The sequence below is a fragment of the Nycticebus coucang genome, chromosome 14 (assembly GCF_027406575.1).
Source record: "Nycticebus coucang isolate mNycCou1 chromosome 14, mNycCou1.pri, whole genome shotgun sequence".
In the NCBI taxonomy this organism is placed as follows: Eukaryota; Metazoa; Chordata; class Mammalia; order Primates; family Lorisidae; genus Nycticebus; species Nycticebus coucang.
In genome coordinates, this window is record NC_069793.1 from 84,561,335 (window position 1) to 84,583,178 (window position 21,844).

At 35.0% G+C, this 21,844-nt stretch overlaps 1 protein-coding gene across 4 annotated transcripts in view; it reads right to left on the minus strand.

Annotated features, from left to right (window-relative positions):
- Positions 1–202: 202 nt before the first annotated feature.
- NOX4 (NADPH oxidase 4) overlaps positions 203–21,844 on the minus strand; it is a 178,746-nt gene continuing 157,104 nt past the window's right edge. For 3 of the 4 annotated variants that reach the window (XM_053562166.1, XM_053562169.1, XM_053562168.1), the window contains 2 exons: positions 14,071–14,171; positions 1,876–2,391 (listed from right to left, as the gene is read on the minus strand). In XM_053562166.1, coding sequence (XP_053418141.1) covers positions 2,271–2,391; positions 14,071–14,171 — 222 coding nt within the window. In that variant the 3' untranslated portion in view covers positions 1,876–2,270. Of the gene's footprint in view, positions 2,392–14,070; positions 14,172–21,844 lie in introns of all 4 variants that reach the window. The other variant, XM_053562167.1, reaches the window with a different exon arrangement.

Sequence of the window (21,844 nt, forward strand, 5' to 3'; positions counted from 1 at the left end):
AAATCAAGTTCTCAAAAAGACACATTATCCCAAAATGATTATTAATTACTGATCTAGTCCAATAAGGATCTTAGTCCAAGCTAGAGAAGTAATTTTCTATAATTAGATATGCCTGGAACCTAAATTCCTAAGGCTGCTCATGCTGGTTTGCACTCAAATGTTAATTCCTGACAAGTAGATTGTGTTTCTTAAACTCACATAGTCTTGTGAACATACATTGCTGTTTTATTTGCTACAAAGGAAAAATGAGCAAAGACACCATTTCCATTTTAACATTTATTGCCACTAAAATTAGTGATTTAAGACTTGTATGACAAGAATTATCCCCCCGAATCCTTCAAAACAAAACTTTCTTAAACATGTATGATGAAGGCCTAATTTCATTTCCATCTTTAGAAATGAAAATTACTTGTGTTTAATGCTGAACATTAATGCGGAACATCTACTAGAATTTAAAATAGGCAAGGGGGATTGTCCAGAATAGCACACCTGCTTGGAAATACAATCTTTAGTTTTTGAAAAGTCTTCTATCTGGTTTGTTAAAATTAAATGTGTTAATGTAAGCACATAAATTATGATAAGAAAAATGTCAGTATTGCACATTAAGCCTGGGCTAACTCGAATTTCCTTTTACTAGTTATTTCTGTCATGTGTTTTTATGAAAACTCTTTTTAACCTAAAAAGTGTTCCCCAAATGTACTGGTTGTTAAATATGCTTTCAGAGCAAAATCTGCAGGAGCATTGCACATTTCCCATCACTTTCTCTGACTCACCTCAGAAAGAAGAAGAATGAATTCCAAGGAAAGAAGGAAATACCTATAAGTAAATGTGCTTACGGTCATTCAACGCTGCATGATTTAGCATGCTTGGTTGCTAATGGTGAATTGTAGCAAAAAAAATAACAGTGGCATCTACCATGTTATATGTGGCAAGGCAAATTCCACTGCTGATTTCAGCAATGTGTTATATTTGTTAAATACCTACTAATTGATACTATCTACTAAACAAAATCACTAAATTATATGAATACCTTAATTCTTAAGGTAGTAATGTGGGGTTTTCCTCTGAACCAAGAACAGAATAGGCAGGGCACATAAACCGATAGGATTACACAGTACAGTCTCAGCAGTGATTTAAACCCCATAATTCCCTGTGGAAACTCAGGATACCGAGCAGTGCAACAATAGTATTCTAGTATTCTTCAACTCTGAACTTAAATCTGAACAAGTAATGAAGTATTTCTTCTTGTGTAGAAAGTAAAATACAGGTTTTACTATTCAGAAGTGTGACTACACCTTTGACATCTCCATCATAAAATTATGTGTGAGAAGTCAGTGCCTCCTGACAGCCATGATGCCCTTTGTTCTCAAAGTGCAATTTAAACAGAGCATCTTAAAAAGCTCTGACCTAAAATAAATTGTGCCTGGGAAAAAGTGGGAAAAAATATAGAAATCAAAATGCCTAAAACGGAAAAAAGAGCTATTCGCATATATGTCCCTTTATAATTTATGGTAGTGATTTTTCTATTTATTGTGTATAGCAACAGACTAAATAAATTGAAAGCAAATAAGGGCCTATTAAATCTTCATGCCTAATGCAGGCTCAGGGAGGGCATATTTACCTTGAGGAATAGGAAGAAAGAAAGATAATAAAAATAGATACGATAGTAACACCTGCGCATGGTTCAGTCAGCATATCGTCTACAGACAACAACTAGAGGTTTTAGTATAAGTGGTGAAAAAGATTAGATATCTTATCTACCCGTATCAATACAGAGTCCTGTGGTGTATTTTCAAACATTTAATACATTTGCCTGGAGCTTTTCCAAACTAAAGCTATTCTGTTTATATACAACATAGGAAATGCAATCTGCATTTCAATGAATTTTTAATTATGTTCAATCCTGCATTGGTTCAACCAAAAACAATTTAAAGACGACCATGGCTATAAGCCTCAAAGTGAGCGAGTTCAGTTCCTCACTAGAGAGTTCTTGAATCTGCTATAAAAATCAATAGTGTGCATCCAATAGTTTTCTATTAATTTGAGAATCATCACATCAAATGTTCTTTAGGGCTTCTTTGGTTTCCAGATTAAACATTTAATATGACCTGTCATCTTGCCACATTTTCTGCATTTCCATTTTAAATTATCATAAATAAGGCAACCTTGCTACTCTTCAGCACAACATAGCTGTTTGATTCAGCTGAGTTGCATCGTCTTAGAAATTGCACTCATTCCATCTTTAGACTCCTGGCTCAAGGAAAAGGTCTTCAGCTGAAAGATTCTTTATTGTATTCAAATCTTGTCCCATATGAATGGTTTTGGTTACTTAGTTTATGAAGAGTCTTGGAAATGGAATTGGGTCCACAACAGAAAACACCAACTGTTTTCCTGGAAATAAAAAATTAGGTGGAAAATTAGGCAAAGCATGACAAGAAGCATGGTTTAAGACAGCGGTCCCCAACATTTTTGGCACCTTGGACTGATTTCATGCAAGACAATTTTTCTACTGATCAGAGGGTGGGGAGGATGGTTTCAAGATGATTCAAGTGCATTACATCTCCACTTCAGATTATCAGGAACTTGATTTCCATAGGGATCGTGCAGCCTAGATCCCTTACATATACAATTTACAGTACTGTTCCCGCTCCTGGGAGAATCTGATGCTGCCACTTATCTGACAGGAGGTGGAACTCAGACAGTGATACAGCAGTGGGGAGTGGCTAGAGATACAGATGAAGCCTCCCTTGCTTGCTGGCAGCGTACCTCCTGCTGTGGGGCCCAGTTCCTTACAGGCCCCAAACTGGTGTCAGTCCATGGCCCAGATGGTGGGGACTTTGGGTTTAAGTTGCTAACAAAGTTAATTTCTTGCTGTTTGACATATTGAAAAAAGTTTCTAATAATTTCCAAATGTAAACAACCAACAGGAAAATGTTTTATTTACCTTATGCTTTCATACTAGAATTAAGGATAATTCAAAGAATGTAACTATGAGCACAAATTTACTTATCATCGGGCAGTGACTGATCAATCTGTTTGGTATTTTCAGTACATGCCATTGGTGAAATTGGAAACCCTATCAAGAGCAGCAACTGATAGATGTAAATTGTTAAACAAGTGACTTTTGACTAGATGTGTAGCCCACACTGAACCATGTCAATTCTTCTTTTATTATTAATAGACACTGTATACACATTTTTCTAACATTTCCACATGGATTTGCATGAGCAGTGATGAATAAAGGGAGAGAAAAGTCATTGCTAGTTTGAAAAATGTTTTTAAGTGAATAATTTATAACCATACTGAAACAGAAAGTGTATTAATCTGGATGCATTTGCTTTTTATTTATGCATTGCAATAATTGTAAAAAAAAGAAAAAAGCAGTTTTTATTATTATGTAACATCAAATTTCAGTAGTTAAATAATACATATTCCTAACAAATAGACTAAATAAATCCCAGGAAATGAATAGTATTTCAAATTAATCTTTCCCCCAATGTTTGTTGATTTGCACTGAATTCTTCCTACACTATGAAAAATTAACATCTCATATCATATCTTAGAAAAATACAATGTCTTAATTATCTCAGAATAATTGGTGCTGAATAGAAAATAGTAAATCCATTTAAATACATTCCAAAAATATATAATAAATACTAAAAAAAAATTATTTGTTAAAGCTTTTCACTTCGAAAAATGAAAGAACTATGAAAAAAGAACTTTTACTTGCAGCCATGATAGAGTAATTTATCCTTTAAAAGAAAACTTTAAGAAAGCAACAATATGACAGACCCCCCATAGTTGACCGCCTCCCTACATTGACAACCTCCTTAAGGCAACCTAATTTTCAGAGACTAAATATGCACCACATGTAGATGTCAGTACAGTAGCTCTGGGTCCTTATGTTGACCATCTCTGTATATTGACCAGTTTGTTACAGTCCTTTCGCTGGTGAACTTACTGAGGTTCTACTACATATGAAACAGGTATTTTCAGACACTGGACAAAAGGCAGTGCAGAAATATGACACCTGAAAAAAAAAAAAAAGAAATAAAAAACTAAGCTAAGTCCATCCCTTGCCTCTGCTTATTGCCTGGAGGCAATCTACAGGCTGCAGCACACAGGAGAAACTCAAGCAGACTGGTGGCCTCCATGAATTCAGGAGACAAAGAATGAAGTTTACGGAGGCCAAACCAGCTAGAATTTGTTGAGCAGAATACAGAAGAGAAAGGGGATCTATAGAAAGAAGCTCTGAAAATATCTAGGAGGGGTGTCCTCAAATTTTGGCTTATTAATAATCTGCTCATGTGAGAAAAGAATCAACAGATCAAACAATAACCAGAGTCTACACAGAGCTGCTAATAACTTGTATTCTATAAACTGTAATGGAAAGTCCTGTAACATAAGGGGGCAATGGTTAGTATTCTTAGAAAGGTATCACCTTATCTGAAAAGGAAAAAGAGATGTTGGTAAAATGAGTCTTAAAGTAAAAGCTGCTCTGGAACTGCACTAACAAATCTTAATAGCAAGTCTTGCAAAGACAAACTTGAACTCAAGTAACACAATTGCATGCCAGAGCAAGCACAACACCATTGACAAGAATAAATTAAAATTTGGCATCTAATACTCAAAGTTAGAAATGTATGTCATTCAATCAAAAATTACCAGGAATGCAACAAGACAATATGAACTATAATTCGGAGTGCTATAGGTGGAATTGTTTCACCATCAAATTCAGTGTTGAAGCCCTAATTCCCAGTACCTCAGGATGTGACTGTATTTGGAGACAGCCTCTAACCAAGTGATTAAGTTAAAATGAGGCTACCAGGGTAGGCTCTAGCTCAGTTTTACTGGTGTCTTTATAAGAAGAATAAATGTGAACACATAAGGTGAAAATGGGGTGTGCATGCACAGAGAAAAAACAACATGTGAAGAGGCAACAAGAGGACAGCCATCTGTAAGCCAAGAAAAGAGGTCTCAAAGGAAACCAACTCTGCAGCAATTTGATCCTGAACTCTAGACACTAGAACTATGAGAAAATAAATTTAGGTCATTCAGTTTACCTGTCTGGGGTATATTGCTATGGGAGCCCTCACAAAGTAATACAAAAAGCCAGATCTTTGAATAAAAACAGGCCAAGAATGACAGAGATTAAAAGTATCAGTATCAGACATGATCACTGAAACAATGATGATATATATATATGCTTTAAATAGTCAAAGAGAAGATAAATGGAAGAATTTTAAAAATGCCCAAAATAGAACTTACAGAGATGAAATGCAATACTTGAAATGATAAATACAGTGGATGGGTTTAATAAAAAGGACAGGTATTGCAAAAGAAAAGGTAAGCAAACTTGAAGACAGCAAATTGAAACTTACAGAGAACAAAGACTGGGACCAAAAAAAAGAATGAACAGACCTAAAGCAAGGAAACTTATAATAAAATGCTAAAAAACAGTGGTGGTTGGGAGAAAACATATAGAGGGGAAAGATACATGAGAAATTATAAACAGAAGATAAAAGATAAGAATGAAAGTGAACTTCTTGTCATAACCTATGTAAGTTAGAAAGTAATGCTTCAAAGAGCTGAAAACTAAAACAAAATGTCAACTATTCTATAACAAGCAAATTTTATACTAAACAAAAATGTTTTTCAAAAATGAAGATGAAATAGGAACTTTTCAAACAAACAAAAGCTGAAAGAACTTACTACACAGCAGTATAGTAAAGAAAATCAGAAACAAGGAAAATAAAATCAGATGGAAATTTGATCTACCTACCCAAAGGAATGAAGAGCACCAAATAGTAAACCTGTGAGTAAATATAAGATGTATATTTGTCTAACTTCTAATCTCTTTACCATCAAATTGATGTTTAAAACAAGCAAAAATAATAAAAGAATGAAGTTAAAAGTATATGAGGTCAATTATGTTTATGAACTCATCCTAGAAAAAGTGCTACATACCTTTTTGCTACATATTACTGTGGTCACCTTCGAAGTACCCTTTTTCTGGAATGACCATCAGAGATGTTGTAGTATGGCACACAAAAACAGGCAACAGACCTTACTAAGTTGTTTGTACAGTGCTGCCATTGTATGCACTGAATGGCAAGTTCATGAACTTAATTTTCAGCCTTCATAGGATGACAGCTCTGATAGTCATTCCAGCAAATTTGCTTTGAAGGGTTGAGTAGGAACTGGTGTCAGTGCTTAGCTTCCCAAGGCAGGTACTTTAAAGGTGACCATAGTGATAATTAGCCATGAGGTGCACAGCACTTTTTCTAGGATGCCTTCACAAACTCAATTATCAGATCTCTTACATATAGGTACAATGAATGGCATCAATAGGAAAAGGGACAAAGGGATGGAGGTACATGAAGAGGTTTAAGATTATTTCAAGTAGACCATGACAAGCTAATGGTGTACATTGTAAGCCTTGAAAAAAGTTTCTCCAATTTTGGCTTTATCGTGATTATTTTAGGGACGTCATAAAACACTGATAGCTAGGTGGGCCTATTCCTTGGGTTTCTGATTTGGAAGATCTTGGATAGGGCTCAAGAATTTGCTGTTCTAACTAGTTTCCAGTTAAGTGTCCAATGAATACAGTTTGTGAACCAATGGCTCAAGCATTTACTAATAGGACACAAACAAACACAGAATTATGGCTAATATGCCAATATTGGAGAAGAAAACAACCATTAAAAAGTTCAATTAATCCCAAGGAAAGTAGAAAATGAAAAAAAAAAAGAACAAATGAGATAGATGAAAGAAGTAGTAAATTGCTAAATTTAAACCCAATAGTTTTATTAATGTAAATGGTCTAAAAACTACAAGTAATCAATATACATGAAGCAAAACCTGACAGAACTTCAAAGGCACATAAATCCTGAATTATAGTTGATTTCAACACACCTCTCGCAGTAATTCAGGCAAAAATAGACAGAAATTCAGTAAGTATATTGAAAATTTGAACATCACTATCAACTAATTGGAGCTAATGGACATTCACAGAATGCTCTATCAAAAATTGATGGAATATAGATTTTTTTTCACATGCATGTGGAAAATTCACCAAGACAGATCATATTCCAGGCAATAACACAGGTGTCAATAAATTTTATCTGATTAAAATCACAGAGAGTATGTTTTTAGATCAAGTCCCATCGAACTAGAAATCAAGAACAAAAAAGACATCTGGAAAATTCTGACATATTTGGAGATAAAAAATATGCTTTTCAATTTTTTATGTTTGGAGAAAAATGCATACAAATTTATTTTACATGTATATCTGGGATCCTCCAGTATGAAGATTCAACTCCCTTGTGAGTTTTTTTTTTTTTTTTTTTTTTTCCTGCAGTTTTGGCCAGGGCTGGGATTGAACCCACCACCGCTGGCATATGGGGCTGGCCCCCTACTGCTTTGAGCCACAGACACCACCCTCCTCTGTGAGCTTTAGAATCTTATATGCCTTTCTCATAAAATGGGAGAAGGGGAAAAGAGGTATTCTTAAACAACAGGGTATTTCTAAATAACCCATGGGTCAAAGAAAAATATAAGATGTGAAATTAAAAATGTTTTGAACTGGATAAAAATGAAAACAATATCACAATTTGTAAGATGTAGCTAATATAATGTCTAGAGAAAAATTCATAGTATTAAACATTTTCATTAATGTTTTAAAAACAAATTTATTTTTCTTAGAAAATAAAGGTCTTAAATCAATAACCTAAGATTCCACTTTAAAAAATTAGGAAAGCAAGAGCTACTGAAATCCAAAATAAACAGAAGGAATAAATTAAGAAAGAAATATGAAAATGCATGGTCTTATACTTGATACAATTTGAATTACTATTAAATCCATCATATAACTTTCATTAAAATGAAAACAGTGTGACCCATGTTTGTTTCTTCCTATATAGTATGTCAACATACATGATGACAATAAAATATCATTATTTTCTTGCTTAGCTTTGATAGGGCAATTATAACGTTAGTTTTGAAAGCTTTCCAGATTTTCTAAAGGCATCACTTAAATACATGCTAATCACATCATTGTTTTTAAAGCACCAAGGGTTATAATGGGGTTTTTGTTTTGTTCTTACATTTTCTTTACTGATGTTAATTAACTTAACTTGATGATCCTTTTTTAGGTGTGATTGAGGAATTCTTAATGTCACTTTCACTAACTTAATGAAATCCTAAACCTTTTTTCAAGATCTACAATTATCTTTTGCAGTCCACTTGTACTAAGTTTGTATCAGATTGCTGCAATCGAATAATCATTTGGAGATTTGTCTATGAGAACTTTGCTGAGATGGGTGGAGACAGGCTCAGAGACAAGCTAAACATTGTTTAGGGGTTGATGCTGGGAACTATTTCTACAAATGTTCAATATATTTGTTTATATTTTCCTGTTATATCAATACTTGCTTTTCCATGTAGATTTGTAAGTGTGAAATCTCATATAATAGGAACTTATACTCTCCGCAGAGCTTTAGTCACTTTTTGTATTACAGACTCATAAGATTTGAGGGACATAAGAACAAATGTGAGACAGTCCAATCTATGTCCTTAATTTGTATTTTCTTTTTCTTTCTTTCTTTCTTTTTTTTTTTTGGAAATTGCTACACAGCAGCAAAATAAAGACACAGTTTCAAACATTTCATCCAATCCCAGAATAGTACTTCTCTATGAAAAAAGGTCAAATAAAGTTCAATCTTTCTCTCTTCCTTTGCATAATACATGAACTCAACAGCTTAAAATATGATACGCATGTTTTATACCAAATAATAGGAAACTAAATTGCGTTAGCTATAATAAATTTCTGTCATTATAATATACTAAATGGTTTGCATAGTAATATTTGGAATTTATCTTTAAGTTTTAAAAAATAGTTATTGATGGTTTTAGTAAATTATAGTTAACAATCTACAGCGACACACACAGAGAACTTAAGAGTTTTTGGCAACACCTCACTGCACACTCCCCTCCCTAAGAGGGATATAGTAGAATAAAATTGCCATTTTTTTTTTTTATTTGAAACAAGCTGAAAGTTCCCTGCTGTAAAACACAATGAACCTTCAGTAAGAAGCTTTTGATAAATCACTATATTTTGGGGTCTTAGCTTCTGCATTTCTAAAATAATGGTGAAGGCAGGGAGACTTCAACAGGTCTTTCACTCTTTTCCTTTTCTTTCTTTCTTTTCTTTTTCCTTCCTTTCCTTTCCTTCCTTTTCTTTCTTCTTTCCCTTCCTTCCATCCCCCTCCCTCCCTCTCTTCCTTCCTTCCTCCAGATCTTCCTCCCTCCCTCCCTCTATTCTTTTCTTTCTTTCTCAAGAAAATTAGTTTCTTTCCAAAACTATTCTACTCCTGGTGTGAGAAATCTTTCTCCAACCCCCAGGATGAGCTCCTTCTGAATCCCCACCCTAACAGAAGAGCAGAACCTAAATATGCAAATCGTTTGAGCCAGCAATTAAACTTCAGAGATCCTTAGCTATTACAATACTCTAATTTGAAAAAGCATACAAAGATAATTACCACAGATCTCTTTGTAACAGTAAAGAACTAGAGGTAAACTAAATGTCCATAATTAGGATAGTAATGGTCATGTTATCCATATTTCAGAATATTGTGAGGTATGAATTATCTATGATCACTATATGAGTTCATCATTTAAAAGTAAGCAGAAGAATTATATACTATCGATTCAATTTTGGCCCCCAAATTAAGGCTTACATTTTAAATATGTATGTATATATTTGCATATGTACATACATATGTACATAAAATACATATACATGTTTACATATATTTTCATAAATACATACAAACACACAAACTTATAAAGCTTATGTATAAAAAATACATAACAAAGAGGCCCAGTTATCACCCCAGGAGTGCTTAATCCAAATTAAATTTGTATTCTACACAGTATGCTAAACTAATAATGCCTACTAATACCTAACCACTTTCTGAAAAATTAAAAACTGTTGCCCAACATACAGTATTAAAAAGTTTGATTTATATGTCTCTCTTCCCAATATTTATCTCCATTTGTTCTTTGAGCAATTTATGTGCATGAGATTAACCAAAATGCTGCTTCTCAAATGAAACCTTCCATTCGAATAGTGCTTTTTGTCCAGTTAATTAGACCTTAAGATGTTGATTCATTCTTTTCCTAAGAATGCTATTTAAAAATCCATTAGGCGTAGCCCATAGCTCAGTCGGCAGGGTGCCGGCCACATCCACCTAAGGTGGCAGGTTCAAACCCAGCCTAGGCCTGCTAAGCAACAATGACAACTGCAACCAAAAAGTAGTCGGATGTTGTGGTGCACGCCTGTAGTCCCAGCTACTTGGGAGGCTGAGGCAAGAGAATTGCTTAAGCCCAAGAGTTAGAGGTTGCTGTGAGCTGTGGTGCCACAGCACTCTACCCAGGGCAACAGGTTGAGACTCTGCCTCAAAAAATCAACAAATAAATTTAAAAAAAAAAATGAAAAGCCTTTAAAAATATAATACATTTCAGGTGGCTGCCCCAGCAAACATGTGAAGTGAAAGTGTTGTAGAAAATATCAATAGCAAGTGGTGCACATTTGCTATTCTTAAAGTACCTCTCTGTCTCCATAAAAAGAACAAAATACCAAAAAAAAAAAAAAAAATACACTAGATTGCCCTAAAACATGATCCATATAACAAATGAGAATTCTTAAGAATTCTCTGAAGGAACCAACAATCCCAACCCGTGAATAATGTTCTGGTGTGTGGGGATTTGGTTTCAGAATTAAGAAAAGAAATCATCAAAATTTTCAGCAATGTACTATGAAAACGAATAAAAATTTTCTTATCAGAGGTCAGTAAATTCTATTAAAGAGAAGCATTAATAGCTGAGGGGGTGCAAGGCAAGAGCCAGGGGAGTATAAGAAGATCATCACATCTAAAATGGGTGATACTAGAGAAAGATGGGAAAGGAATTGAGACTTTTTTTCCCTGAAGTTCATCTTAACTAGCTCCTTGAATATTATAAAGGACCTCTACTTTGTAAATAATGCTTCCCTCTTCATTTCAAAACTATTTCATTAAGGAAAGAGAAAGATTACAGAAGTGGTTTCAAATATGGCTGTAATCCGAACCACAAAGGTAACTTTATTCCTTTTTATATTTTGCTTCTCAGGCACCATTCCATAATTTCTGAAACAAAATCTTTGCAGGTAGAGCTGGAGGACAACCTGAATCAGTGATTCTGTCAACAAATAATAACCATTCATGACTTCATAAATTTGCTTTTTAATAAAATCTACTTAATCTGGCCATGGCATTTATAATCAAATATACTTTGATATTTACCAAAATATACTTCAACAATTATAAAGTGATCAACTATATGCTAATAATTGTAATAACTCAAGCCAGAAGTAAACATTAACATTCAAACCTTATATTCACAGAAAATTTTGAAAATGAAATAGACTTTTTGAAACTTGTATTCTTGTAGGAGAAGTATAGTTTAGCAATGAAAGTACAGGTAGTCTAAACATAAAAATTTATTGAATTTTGTGAAAATACTATGCATAAATAGAGTAGAAATTTAAGATCAAGGAAAAATAAGAATAATGTAAAATTTCCATTTCCAACTACTAACGGAAGAGCTTGTTTGTGTATATTTACAATAAATGAGGTTGGTATCACATAGCCATGATATTTATATTCTAGTATATATAAAGTAGTAATTAATAATAAATCTAATAAAGGAATTACTTTAATTGTAAAATGTTGACATCTCCATTATGTTAGAAATTATATCTTCTGGAGCTATGATGAAACTATTTAAATGTAAATTTAAAAATATATGAAAGGATATATAGTTTTCAAATTCTGTTAGTATACTTATAGATCATTGCTCCACATTCTGGTAAGTTTACAGAAGATAAAGGGGTGGGGTAGTCTGTGCTCTAAAATGACGGCTTTTCCTTGAACAGCAATTTCCTCAGATCACAGACACATAATCCATAAAATGAAGATTGTTTACAAAATTATATTTTCAAAAACATTATGTGTGGAAGTACTCCTGGTTTAAAGACTGCATATTACAACGAAGAGTTCTTTTACAGGTATACATTCTGCTGAAAAGGCACAAAGATTTGATTTTTAAATGCATTCATTGTTAGAATTATTTGTGAAGTTCCCTTGTTTAACAACATGATTTGGAAAAATTTCCCCGTGATCACCTGATGCATGCTACAGTAACAAATACCTTTTTTTTTTTTTTTTTTATTAAATCATAGCTGTGTACATTGGTGCAATCAAGGGGTACAATGTGCTGGTTTCATATACAATCTGAAATATTCACATAAACTGTTCAACGTAGCCTTCATGGCATTTTCTTAGTTATTGTGGGTAGACATTTGTATGCTGCCTTTAGTAAGTTTTGCCTGTATCCATTCTAAGATGCACCGTAGGTGTGGCCCCACCCATTACCCTCCCTTCACCCTAACCTCCCCCCTCCCTTGGCCCTTTCCTCATAGTCTTGTGCTATAGTTGGGTTATAGCCTTCATGTGAAAGCTACAATTTAGCTTCATAGTAGGGCTGAGTACATTGGATACTTTTTCTTCCATTCCTGAGATACTTTGCTAAGAAAAATATGTTCCAGCTCCATCCATGTAAACATGAAAGGGGTAAAGTCTCCATCTCTCTTTAGGGCTGCGTAATATTGCATGGTATACATGCACCACAATTTGCTAGTCCATTCGTGGGTTGATGGGCACTTGGGCTCCTTCCATGACTTAGCAATTATGAATTGGGCTGCAATAAACATTCTGGTACAGATGTCTTTGTTATATTGTGATTTTTGGTCTTCTGGGTATAAACCTAATAAAGGAATTATAGGATCGAATGGTAGGTCTATTTTTAGTTCCCTAAGTATTCTCCAAACATCCTTCCAGAAGGAACGTATTAGTGTGCATTCCCACCAGCAGTGTAGAAGTGTGCCCTTTTCTCCACATCCACGCCAACATCTCTGGTTTGGAGATTTTGTTATGTGGGCTACTCTTACTGGGGTTAGGTGATATCTCAGAGTAGTTTTGATTTGCATTTCTCTGATGATTAAGGATGATGAGCTTTTTTTCATGTGTTTGTAGATCGTGTGTCTGTCTTCTTTAGAGAAGTTTCTCTTCAAGTCCCTTGCCCACCCTGAGATGGGATCACGTGTTCTTTTCTTGCTTATATGTTTGAGTTCTCTGTGGATTCTGGTTATTAAACCTTTATGGGAGGTATAAACTGCAAATATTTTCTCCCATTCTGAGGGCTGTCTGCTTGCTTTACTTACTATGTTCTTGGCTGTGCAGAAGCTTTTTAGTTTGATCAGGTCATAATAGTGTATTTTTGATACTGCTTCAATTTCCTGGGGAGTCCTCCTCATAAAATATTCACCCAGGCCGATTCCTTCAAGAGTTTTCCCTGCACTTTCTTCAAGTATTTTTATAGTTTCATGTCTCAAGTTTAAATCTTTTATCCAGTGAGAGTCTATCTTAGTTAATGGTGAAAGGTGTGGGTCCAGTTTCAATCTTCTACAGGTTGCCAGCCAGTTTACCCAGCACCATTTGTTAAATAGGGAATCATTTCCCCACTGAATGTTTTTAATTGGCTTGTCAAAGATCACATAATGGTATGTAGCTGGATTCATCTCTTGGTTCTCTATTCTATTCCAGACATCTACTTCTCTGTTTTTGTGCCAATACCATGCTGTTTTGATGACTACTGATTTATAGTACAGTCTCAGGTCTGGGAGCGTGATTCCTATACCATTTTCAACATGGGCCTATAAAAATTTATGAACAAGTAGGAGAGGCTAGTTCAAATATACATTATGGACTATTTCTAAGCCACATTTTAATTATTTGGCATTACAATACCAGATTTGCTTTCTCCTTTGACAGTGATGAGTGTTTAAGTGACTTTGTAATTTGTAAATCCACTGTTGGTCATCCATCTTTGAAAACTTCATGCAATGATTTGGAAATACTTTAATTTAATCATTAGCCACATGTTAATTTTTACCAGATATAATATACTTACCCTCTGTTACATTTTGCTATTTCATCAAACAGAAGTTTCCATCGAGGACGTCCAATATGAAGTCTCGAATTCAGTGCATGATATTTTTCTCCAATTATCTTCTGCCAAAAAGAAAGCACTATATTATTCACAGATTTGGGTAAATAACTCATTTATATAATGGCATTTCTGCTGGTTTTGTGGTTTCCTATCAAACTGCTGTGATATAAAGAATATAAGCATCAAATGGCAACATAGTAAGTATAATCATTTCAACATATCATTTCCTTCAAATCTATTATCTCTTGAATGCTATTGTTACAAATGGTTTATTTTCCTAGACTTCATTTAATTGTTCCTTTTTTAAAAAACCAAAATGTAGGACAAAGAATGCATTCTGATTGCTCACTTTCAAAAAGGCTCAGCACATAATCTTCATTGAAGTATTTTGTATCACGAATAAAGTTGTTAGATTTGGCTCATTATATGAATAAAGTATTATAAATTGTCATCACAAATTTGGGGAAATGATTCTAGATAACACAGCCCAAGACAGCAGGGCTACACACATGGGCTTATCAAAAAATGGCCATTATTGGGCTGGTGTCTGCAATTAAGAAAACATTACAAGAACAATATTGCCAAATGGAAACCTCCAGCAATTGTCCCTCTGCACGAACACCTAATTCAACAACTGTCCACATGAGCAAGCACCTTTAGAAGAACCAGAAATCAAGTGAGCGACCATTCAACCTGATTTTAACATCATAACAAGGAAAAAGACACTGATGAGGGTAGAAAAGACAATCTTGCATTTCCAACATGCCCACTTCTCCATCCCCAGCAGTGCTGTACCACCATGCTGAGTGGACATTCTCTGTGTGCCCAGCGGAGGAATAGTAAAGTGATCATGGAGCTTTGAATTGAAACTCAGGACCATCAGGGGAACATGGGCAGGACAGATTTCTGCCAGTACCCATGAAGAGAGCATTTAGACTAGTCCTGCCAGAGGGAAATCCTCCCCACCCAGAAACTTGAGTCTTGGCCAGCCTCACTACCAGCCAACAAAAAGTGGACTGGGGCCTGGAATAAATATGTAAGGCAGTCAAGCCACAGAGGCTTCAGGCCTTGGGCAATTCCTACAGCTGTGTTGACTCAGAGCTAGAGGACTTGGAGTTCACAAGATCCAGTGAGACACCAGTGGTGGTGGCCAAGCCAAGTGCCTGTGTCACCCGCCTCCATCTTCTTTCGCTTGGGGAAAAGAAAGGGAAGATTTCAGAGGACTTTGTTTGGAAACTTGGGTACCATCTCAGCCACAGTAAAGTACAAAGCAGAACTGAATCCAGGCTTTAGTTCCTGCATAGCACTTTGAGATCCATTCTGGCCCAGAAGAAAATATGTTTCCCTTAAAGGAAGGACTCAGTCCTAACAAGATTCACCACTTGGTGATTAAATAGCCCTTAGACTTGGAAAAAACATCACAAGCAGCCAGTAAGTAGTCAGCATGGTCTTTGAGTGAGACTGGGTTGGCTTCAGGTGTGATCTGGAACAGTCCTAGCTTCAGTGGCCACAAAGGAATACCTGTTACTGCTCCTGCAACTGCAGCATCCTAGTACCAGAGAGTGAGGGAAGAGAGTAATAGACTTTACAGGCTAACCCATGGAATTCTCCCATATCTTACCCAAGTCCACCAAGATCGCACCACCAGGAGTCTGCAAGAGTCATATCATTACTGGGCTTGGGATACCCCCCCTTATGCTGATATGGCTGCAAGGACCAAAGATCTAGCTCACAGCACTCAATTCACTTTGACTATCTGGAAAGTTTTCTCAAGAAGGACTGGTTCAAACAAATACAGATTGGAAAGATTAAAATAAATACCTAAGTCTTCAATGCTCAGACATTGACTGATATCTACAATCATCAAGAACATCAAAAAAGAAAAAAAATCTCATAAAATGAACTAAAGTTACCAGTGACAAATCCTATAGTAATACACATGTGAGATTTGACAAAAAAAATTCAAAATAGGTTCAATGCTTCAAAATAACAGAGAAGGAAGTCATAAGCATAGCAGAGAAATTTAACATAGAGGTTGAAATAATTTTCAAAAAGGCAGAAATTCTGAGGCTCTAAAATTCATTTGACAAACTAAGAAATTCATCAGAGTGTCTCAACAGCAGAATTGATCAAGCAAAGGAAATAATTAGTGAGCTTGATAATAGGCTATTTGAAAATAGTCAGAAGAGAAAAACAAAAAATAAAAAAGAATGCCACATACCTGTAGAATATAGAAAATAGCCTTAAAGGGAAAATATAAGCATTATTGGCCTTAAATAGGGGATAGAGGGTAGATTACTGTAGAAAGTTCATTTAAAAAATGACAGAGAAAATTCTAAACCTAGAGAAAGATATCAATATTCAGGTACAAGAAGGCTATAGAACACCAAACAAATTTAATCCCAACCATACTATCTCGAGGAACTTAATAATCAAGCTTCCAATGGTCACAGGTTAAAAAAAAAGTCCTAAGAGAGGCAAGAAAAAAGAAAAAATAACATGAAAAAGCCCCAATATGTCTAGAAATAGTGAAAACCTTACAGGCCATGAGAGAGTAGTTCGACATATTCAAAGTGCTGATGGAAAATAACCTTAACCCTAGAATATTATATCCTGCACAAATATCCTTCAAACATGAAAGAGAAATACTTTCCCAAGATAAAACAAGCAAGCAAACAAACAAAAACTAAACAGAGATTTCATCAACAAAAGATCTATCCCACAAGAAATGCTAAAACGAGCTCTTTAATATGAAAGAAAAAGGCATCAATGAATAATAAGAAATCATCTGAAGGCATAAAGCACACAAGTAACAGTAAGAATAGAAATAGTAGGGCCCCATGATCACATTAATGTACACAGCTATGATTTAATAATAATAAAAAAATGGATAATAGAAAAAAAAAGAAATAATAGAATAGCTGTAAAGGTGCTATATAAACCACTTATATCTTGAGTAGGAAGACTAAAAAAAAATCAAATTACAGCTTTTTGAGAGCTCTCTAGTAAACAGATTAATGAAAACAATGAAAAATTAAAAAGTGAAGGGGAAAGAATTTCTTTTATATTTCTCTACGCTTATTCATTTGTTTGTAAGGAGACGTCTTATTTTTAAAATTATTAGTTATAAAATCATTTTGGTAAGCCTTAAGATAACCTCAGTCATAAAAACAAAAAGAAAAAAAAAAAAGAAACTATAGCAGATACACAAAAACTAAAAAGCAAAAGTTGAAACACACTCCCAAAGACAGTTCCTTTTAACAAAGGAACACAGAAAGAGAAAAACAAAGGGAAAATCACAAAACAGCCAGAAATCAAAACAACATGGGAGTAGTAAGTCCTTACCTATCAATAACATTGAATGTGAATGGATTACTCTACAATGAAAAGACATAAAGTGGCTGAACAGATTAAAAATAATGAGACTTACCCACATATTGTCTTCAAGAAACTCACTGAACATATAAAGACACATACAGACCAAAACTAAAGGGTTTGAAAAGATATTCCATGAAATGGAAACCATAAAAGAACAGAAGAAGCTATATTGTAGTAGAGAAAATAGATTTCAAGACAAAAACTATAAAAAGAGATAAAAATATCATTGTATAATAATAAAAGGATCAATTCAGCAAAAGGACATAACGATTCTACATATATACACACCCAACACTGAAGCACCCTGAAACATAGTGCAAATATTATAAGAGCTAATGTGAGAGATGGACTCCAGTACAGTAGCCATTGAAGACCTCGACACTCCACTTCCAGCCCTGGACATATCACCCAGAGAGAAAATCAACAAAGCAACATTGGAATTAACTTGCACAATAGAACAAATGGATCTAATATATAACTACAGAACATTTCACCCAACAGCTGCAGAATTCCTCAGCTCAAGGATCATTCTGAAGGACAGACAGTATGTTAGGCCACAAAATACCTATTAAGAATTTCAAAAAAATTGAAATCAATTCAACTACTTTTTCTGATCAATAACAAGAGGAATACTAGAAACTATACAAACTAATGGAAATTAAACAACAAGCTCTTAAATTACCAATGGGTCAATTAAGAGATTAAGAAGGAAATTTTAGTGTTTCTTGAAATATAGGAAACAAAAACACATCAAAACCTATGAGATAGGACAAAAGCAGAAATTGGAGGAAAGTTTGTAGAAATAAGTGCCTACATCAAAAAAAGTAGAAAAGTTTAAAATAAACAACCTAATTGTGCATCTCAAAGAACTAGAAAAACAAGAGCAAACCAAATCTAAAATTAGTAAAGGAAAACAAACAATAAAGATCAGCAGAGAAATAAATGAAATTTAAGCCAAAAAAGGAGAAAAGATCAATGAAACAAGAATTTTTGTTGTTGTTGTTGTTATTTTTATTTTTTGGCTGGGGCTGGATTTGAAACCGCCACCTCAGCATATGGGGCTGGCGCCCTACTCCTTTGAGCCACAAGCACCGCCCAGAAGTTTTTTTTTTTTTTTAATTAAATAATAGCTGTGTACATTAATGTGATCACGGGGCACCATACACTAGTTTCATAGACCGTTTGACACATTTTCATCACACTGGTTAACATAGCCTTCCTGGCATTTTCTTAGTTATTGTGCTAAGACATTTATATTCCACATTTACTAAGTTTCACATATACCCTTGTAAGATGCACCGCAGGTGTAATCCCACCAATCCCCCTCCCTCTGCCCACCTCCCACTTCTGGAAGTTGTTTTTTTTTTTTTGAAAAGATAAACAAAATTACATACCTTTAGCCAGATTAAGAAAAAAAAGATGGAAAACTCAAATAAAATCAGGGATGAAAGAGGCAGCATTACAACTGATATTACAGAAATCCAGAGGATCATTAGAGACTAGTATGAGCCACACTATGCCAATACATTGGAAAACCCAGAAGAAATGGATAAATTCCTAGACATATAAAAAAGCCCTACTAAGAATGAACCAAGAAAAAAATTCAAAACCTGAATAAACCAATAAAATGTAACAAGACAAAAGCAGTCATAACAAGTCTCTCATCAAAGAAAAGCCCAGGACCTGATGGCTTCACTGCTGACTTCTTCCAAGCATTTGAAGAACTAATAATGATCCTACTTACACTATTCCAAAAAATTAAGGAGGAGGGGATGCTCCCAAACTCATGCTATAAGGCCTATTTCACTCTGTTATCAAAAACAAATTGACACAACAGCAAAGGAAATCTACATGCCAATACAGCTGATGAACAGATGTAAAAACTCTTTAAAAAATACTAACAAACTGGATTCAAAAACACATTAAAAAGATCATTCATCATGATCAAGTGGGATTCACCTCAGGGATGCAAAGATGGTTCAATGTACACAAATCAGTCAGTGTGATACGTCATATCAACAGAACAAAGGATAAGTACCATATGATCTTTTCAATTGATGCTGAAAAGGTCTTCAATAAAATTCGACATCTCTGGCCGGGTGTGGTGGCTCTGTAATCTTAGCACTGTGGGAGGCCATGGTGGTGGATTGCCGAGTTCACAGGTTTGAGACTGGCCTGAGCAAGAGAGAGACCCCATCTCTAAAAATAGCCAGGTGTTATGGTGGGCACCTGTAGTCCTAGCTACATGGGAGGCTGAGGCAAGAGAATCACTTGAGCACATTAGTTTGAGGTTACTGTGAGCTATGATGCCACAGCACTCTGCCAAGGGTGCAAAGTAAGAGTCTGTCTCATAATAATAATAATAATAATAATAATTCAACATCTCTTCATTACAAAATCACATACACACACAAAAAAAAGCAAACCCAGGGGTAGAAAGAATTTAATTCAACATAATAAAAGCCATCTATGACAAACGCACAGGTAGTGTCATACTAAATGGAGAAAAACTGAAAGCCTTCCTCTAAGATCTGGAACAAGACAAAGATGCCCATTATCTATTGACATTTTTTAGTCAATAATTTCAACATAGTACTAAAAATTCTAGCTAGAACACTTACATAAGAGAAACAAATAAAGAGCATCCAAATTGGAAAAGAAGGAGTCAAATTATCCTTGTTTGCAGATGGTATGATCTTATATCAGAAAAAGCCTAAAGCCTCCCCTCAAAAACAATTAGAACTGATAAACAAATTCAGTAAAGTTTTGAGTTACAAAATTAATGTACAAAAATCAGCATTTCTATAAGCCAACAGTCAATAATGTGAGGAAAAACAAAGTAATCCCATTCACAATAGCTATAAATAAAATAAAGTATCTTAGAACAAACTTAATCAAAGAAGTGAATGATCTCTATGATGAAAACTACAAAACACTGATGAAAGAAGTTGAAGAGGATACAAAATTGGAAAGATATTCCATGCTCATGGATTGGAAGAATCAATATTGTTAAGATGTCTATATGGGGGTGGCACCTGTGGCTCAAAGGAGTAGGGTGCCGGCCTCATATTCCAGAGGTGGAGGTTTTACACTAGCCCCAGCCAAAAACTGCAAAAAAAAAAAAAAAAAAAAAGTCAATATGGCCCGAAGCAATCTACAGATTCAATGAAGTCCTCATCAAATTATCAATGACATTCTTTTTTTTTTTTTTGTAGAGACAGAGTCTCACTGTACCGTCCTCAGGGAGAGTGCCGTGGCGTCACACGGCTCACAGCAACCTCTAACTCTTGGGCTTACGCGATTCTCTTGCCTCAGCCTCCGGAGCAGCTGGGACTACAGGCGCCCGCCACAACGCCCAGCTATTTTTTTGTTGCAGTTTGGCCGGGGCTGGGTTTGAACCCGCCACCCTCGGCATATGGGGCCGGCGCCCTACTCACTGAGCCACAGGCGCCGCCCTATCAATGACATTCTTGACAAAAATAGAAAAAGAAATCCTAAAATGTATATGAAACCACAAAAGACCCATGAGAGTCAAAGACATCCTGAGGAAAAAAAAAGAAACTGGAGGAATAATATTAATCGATTGAAAATATATACTACAGAACTGTAGTAATGAAAATAACTTGTTATAAACACACAAACCAATGGAGCAGAATGGATAACTCAGAAATAAATCCACACATCTATAGCGAACTTATTTTTGACAAAGGTGCCAAGAACATACAGTGGGGAAAGGAAAGCCTCTTCAATATATGGTGCTGGTACTGGATATCCATGTGCAGAAGAATGAACTATCCTTGCAATATACAAAAAACAAATCAAAGTGGATTAAAGATTCAAGGCTATGATCCAAACTATGAAACTACTAGGATAAAACATTGGGGAAACACTTTGTACATTGGTCTAGGAAAAGACTTCTGGAGTAATACTCCCAAAGCACAGGCAATCAAAGCAAAATTGGACAAATAGGTTCAGATCAAGCTAAAAAGCTTCTGCAGAACAAACAAAACAATGAAGTAAAGAGACAACCCACAGAATGAGAGAAAATATCTGCAAAGTATCTGACAAGGGATTAATAACCATATTATATAAGGAGTTCCAATAACTTGAAAGGTAGAAATAAAATAATAGGTTTAGAAATGGGCAAAGAATTTGAACAGCGATTTCTCAAAAGAAGACATACAAATGGCCAACAGGTGTGTGAAAAAATGCTCATTATCATAGAAATGCAAATCATTAGTCATCACAAAAATGCAAATTAAAACTACAATGTCTCATCCCAGTTAAAATGGCCTTTTTCAAAAAGAAAATACAGGAAATATCAAACTGGAGAGGAGTGCGAGAAAAGGGAACCCTT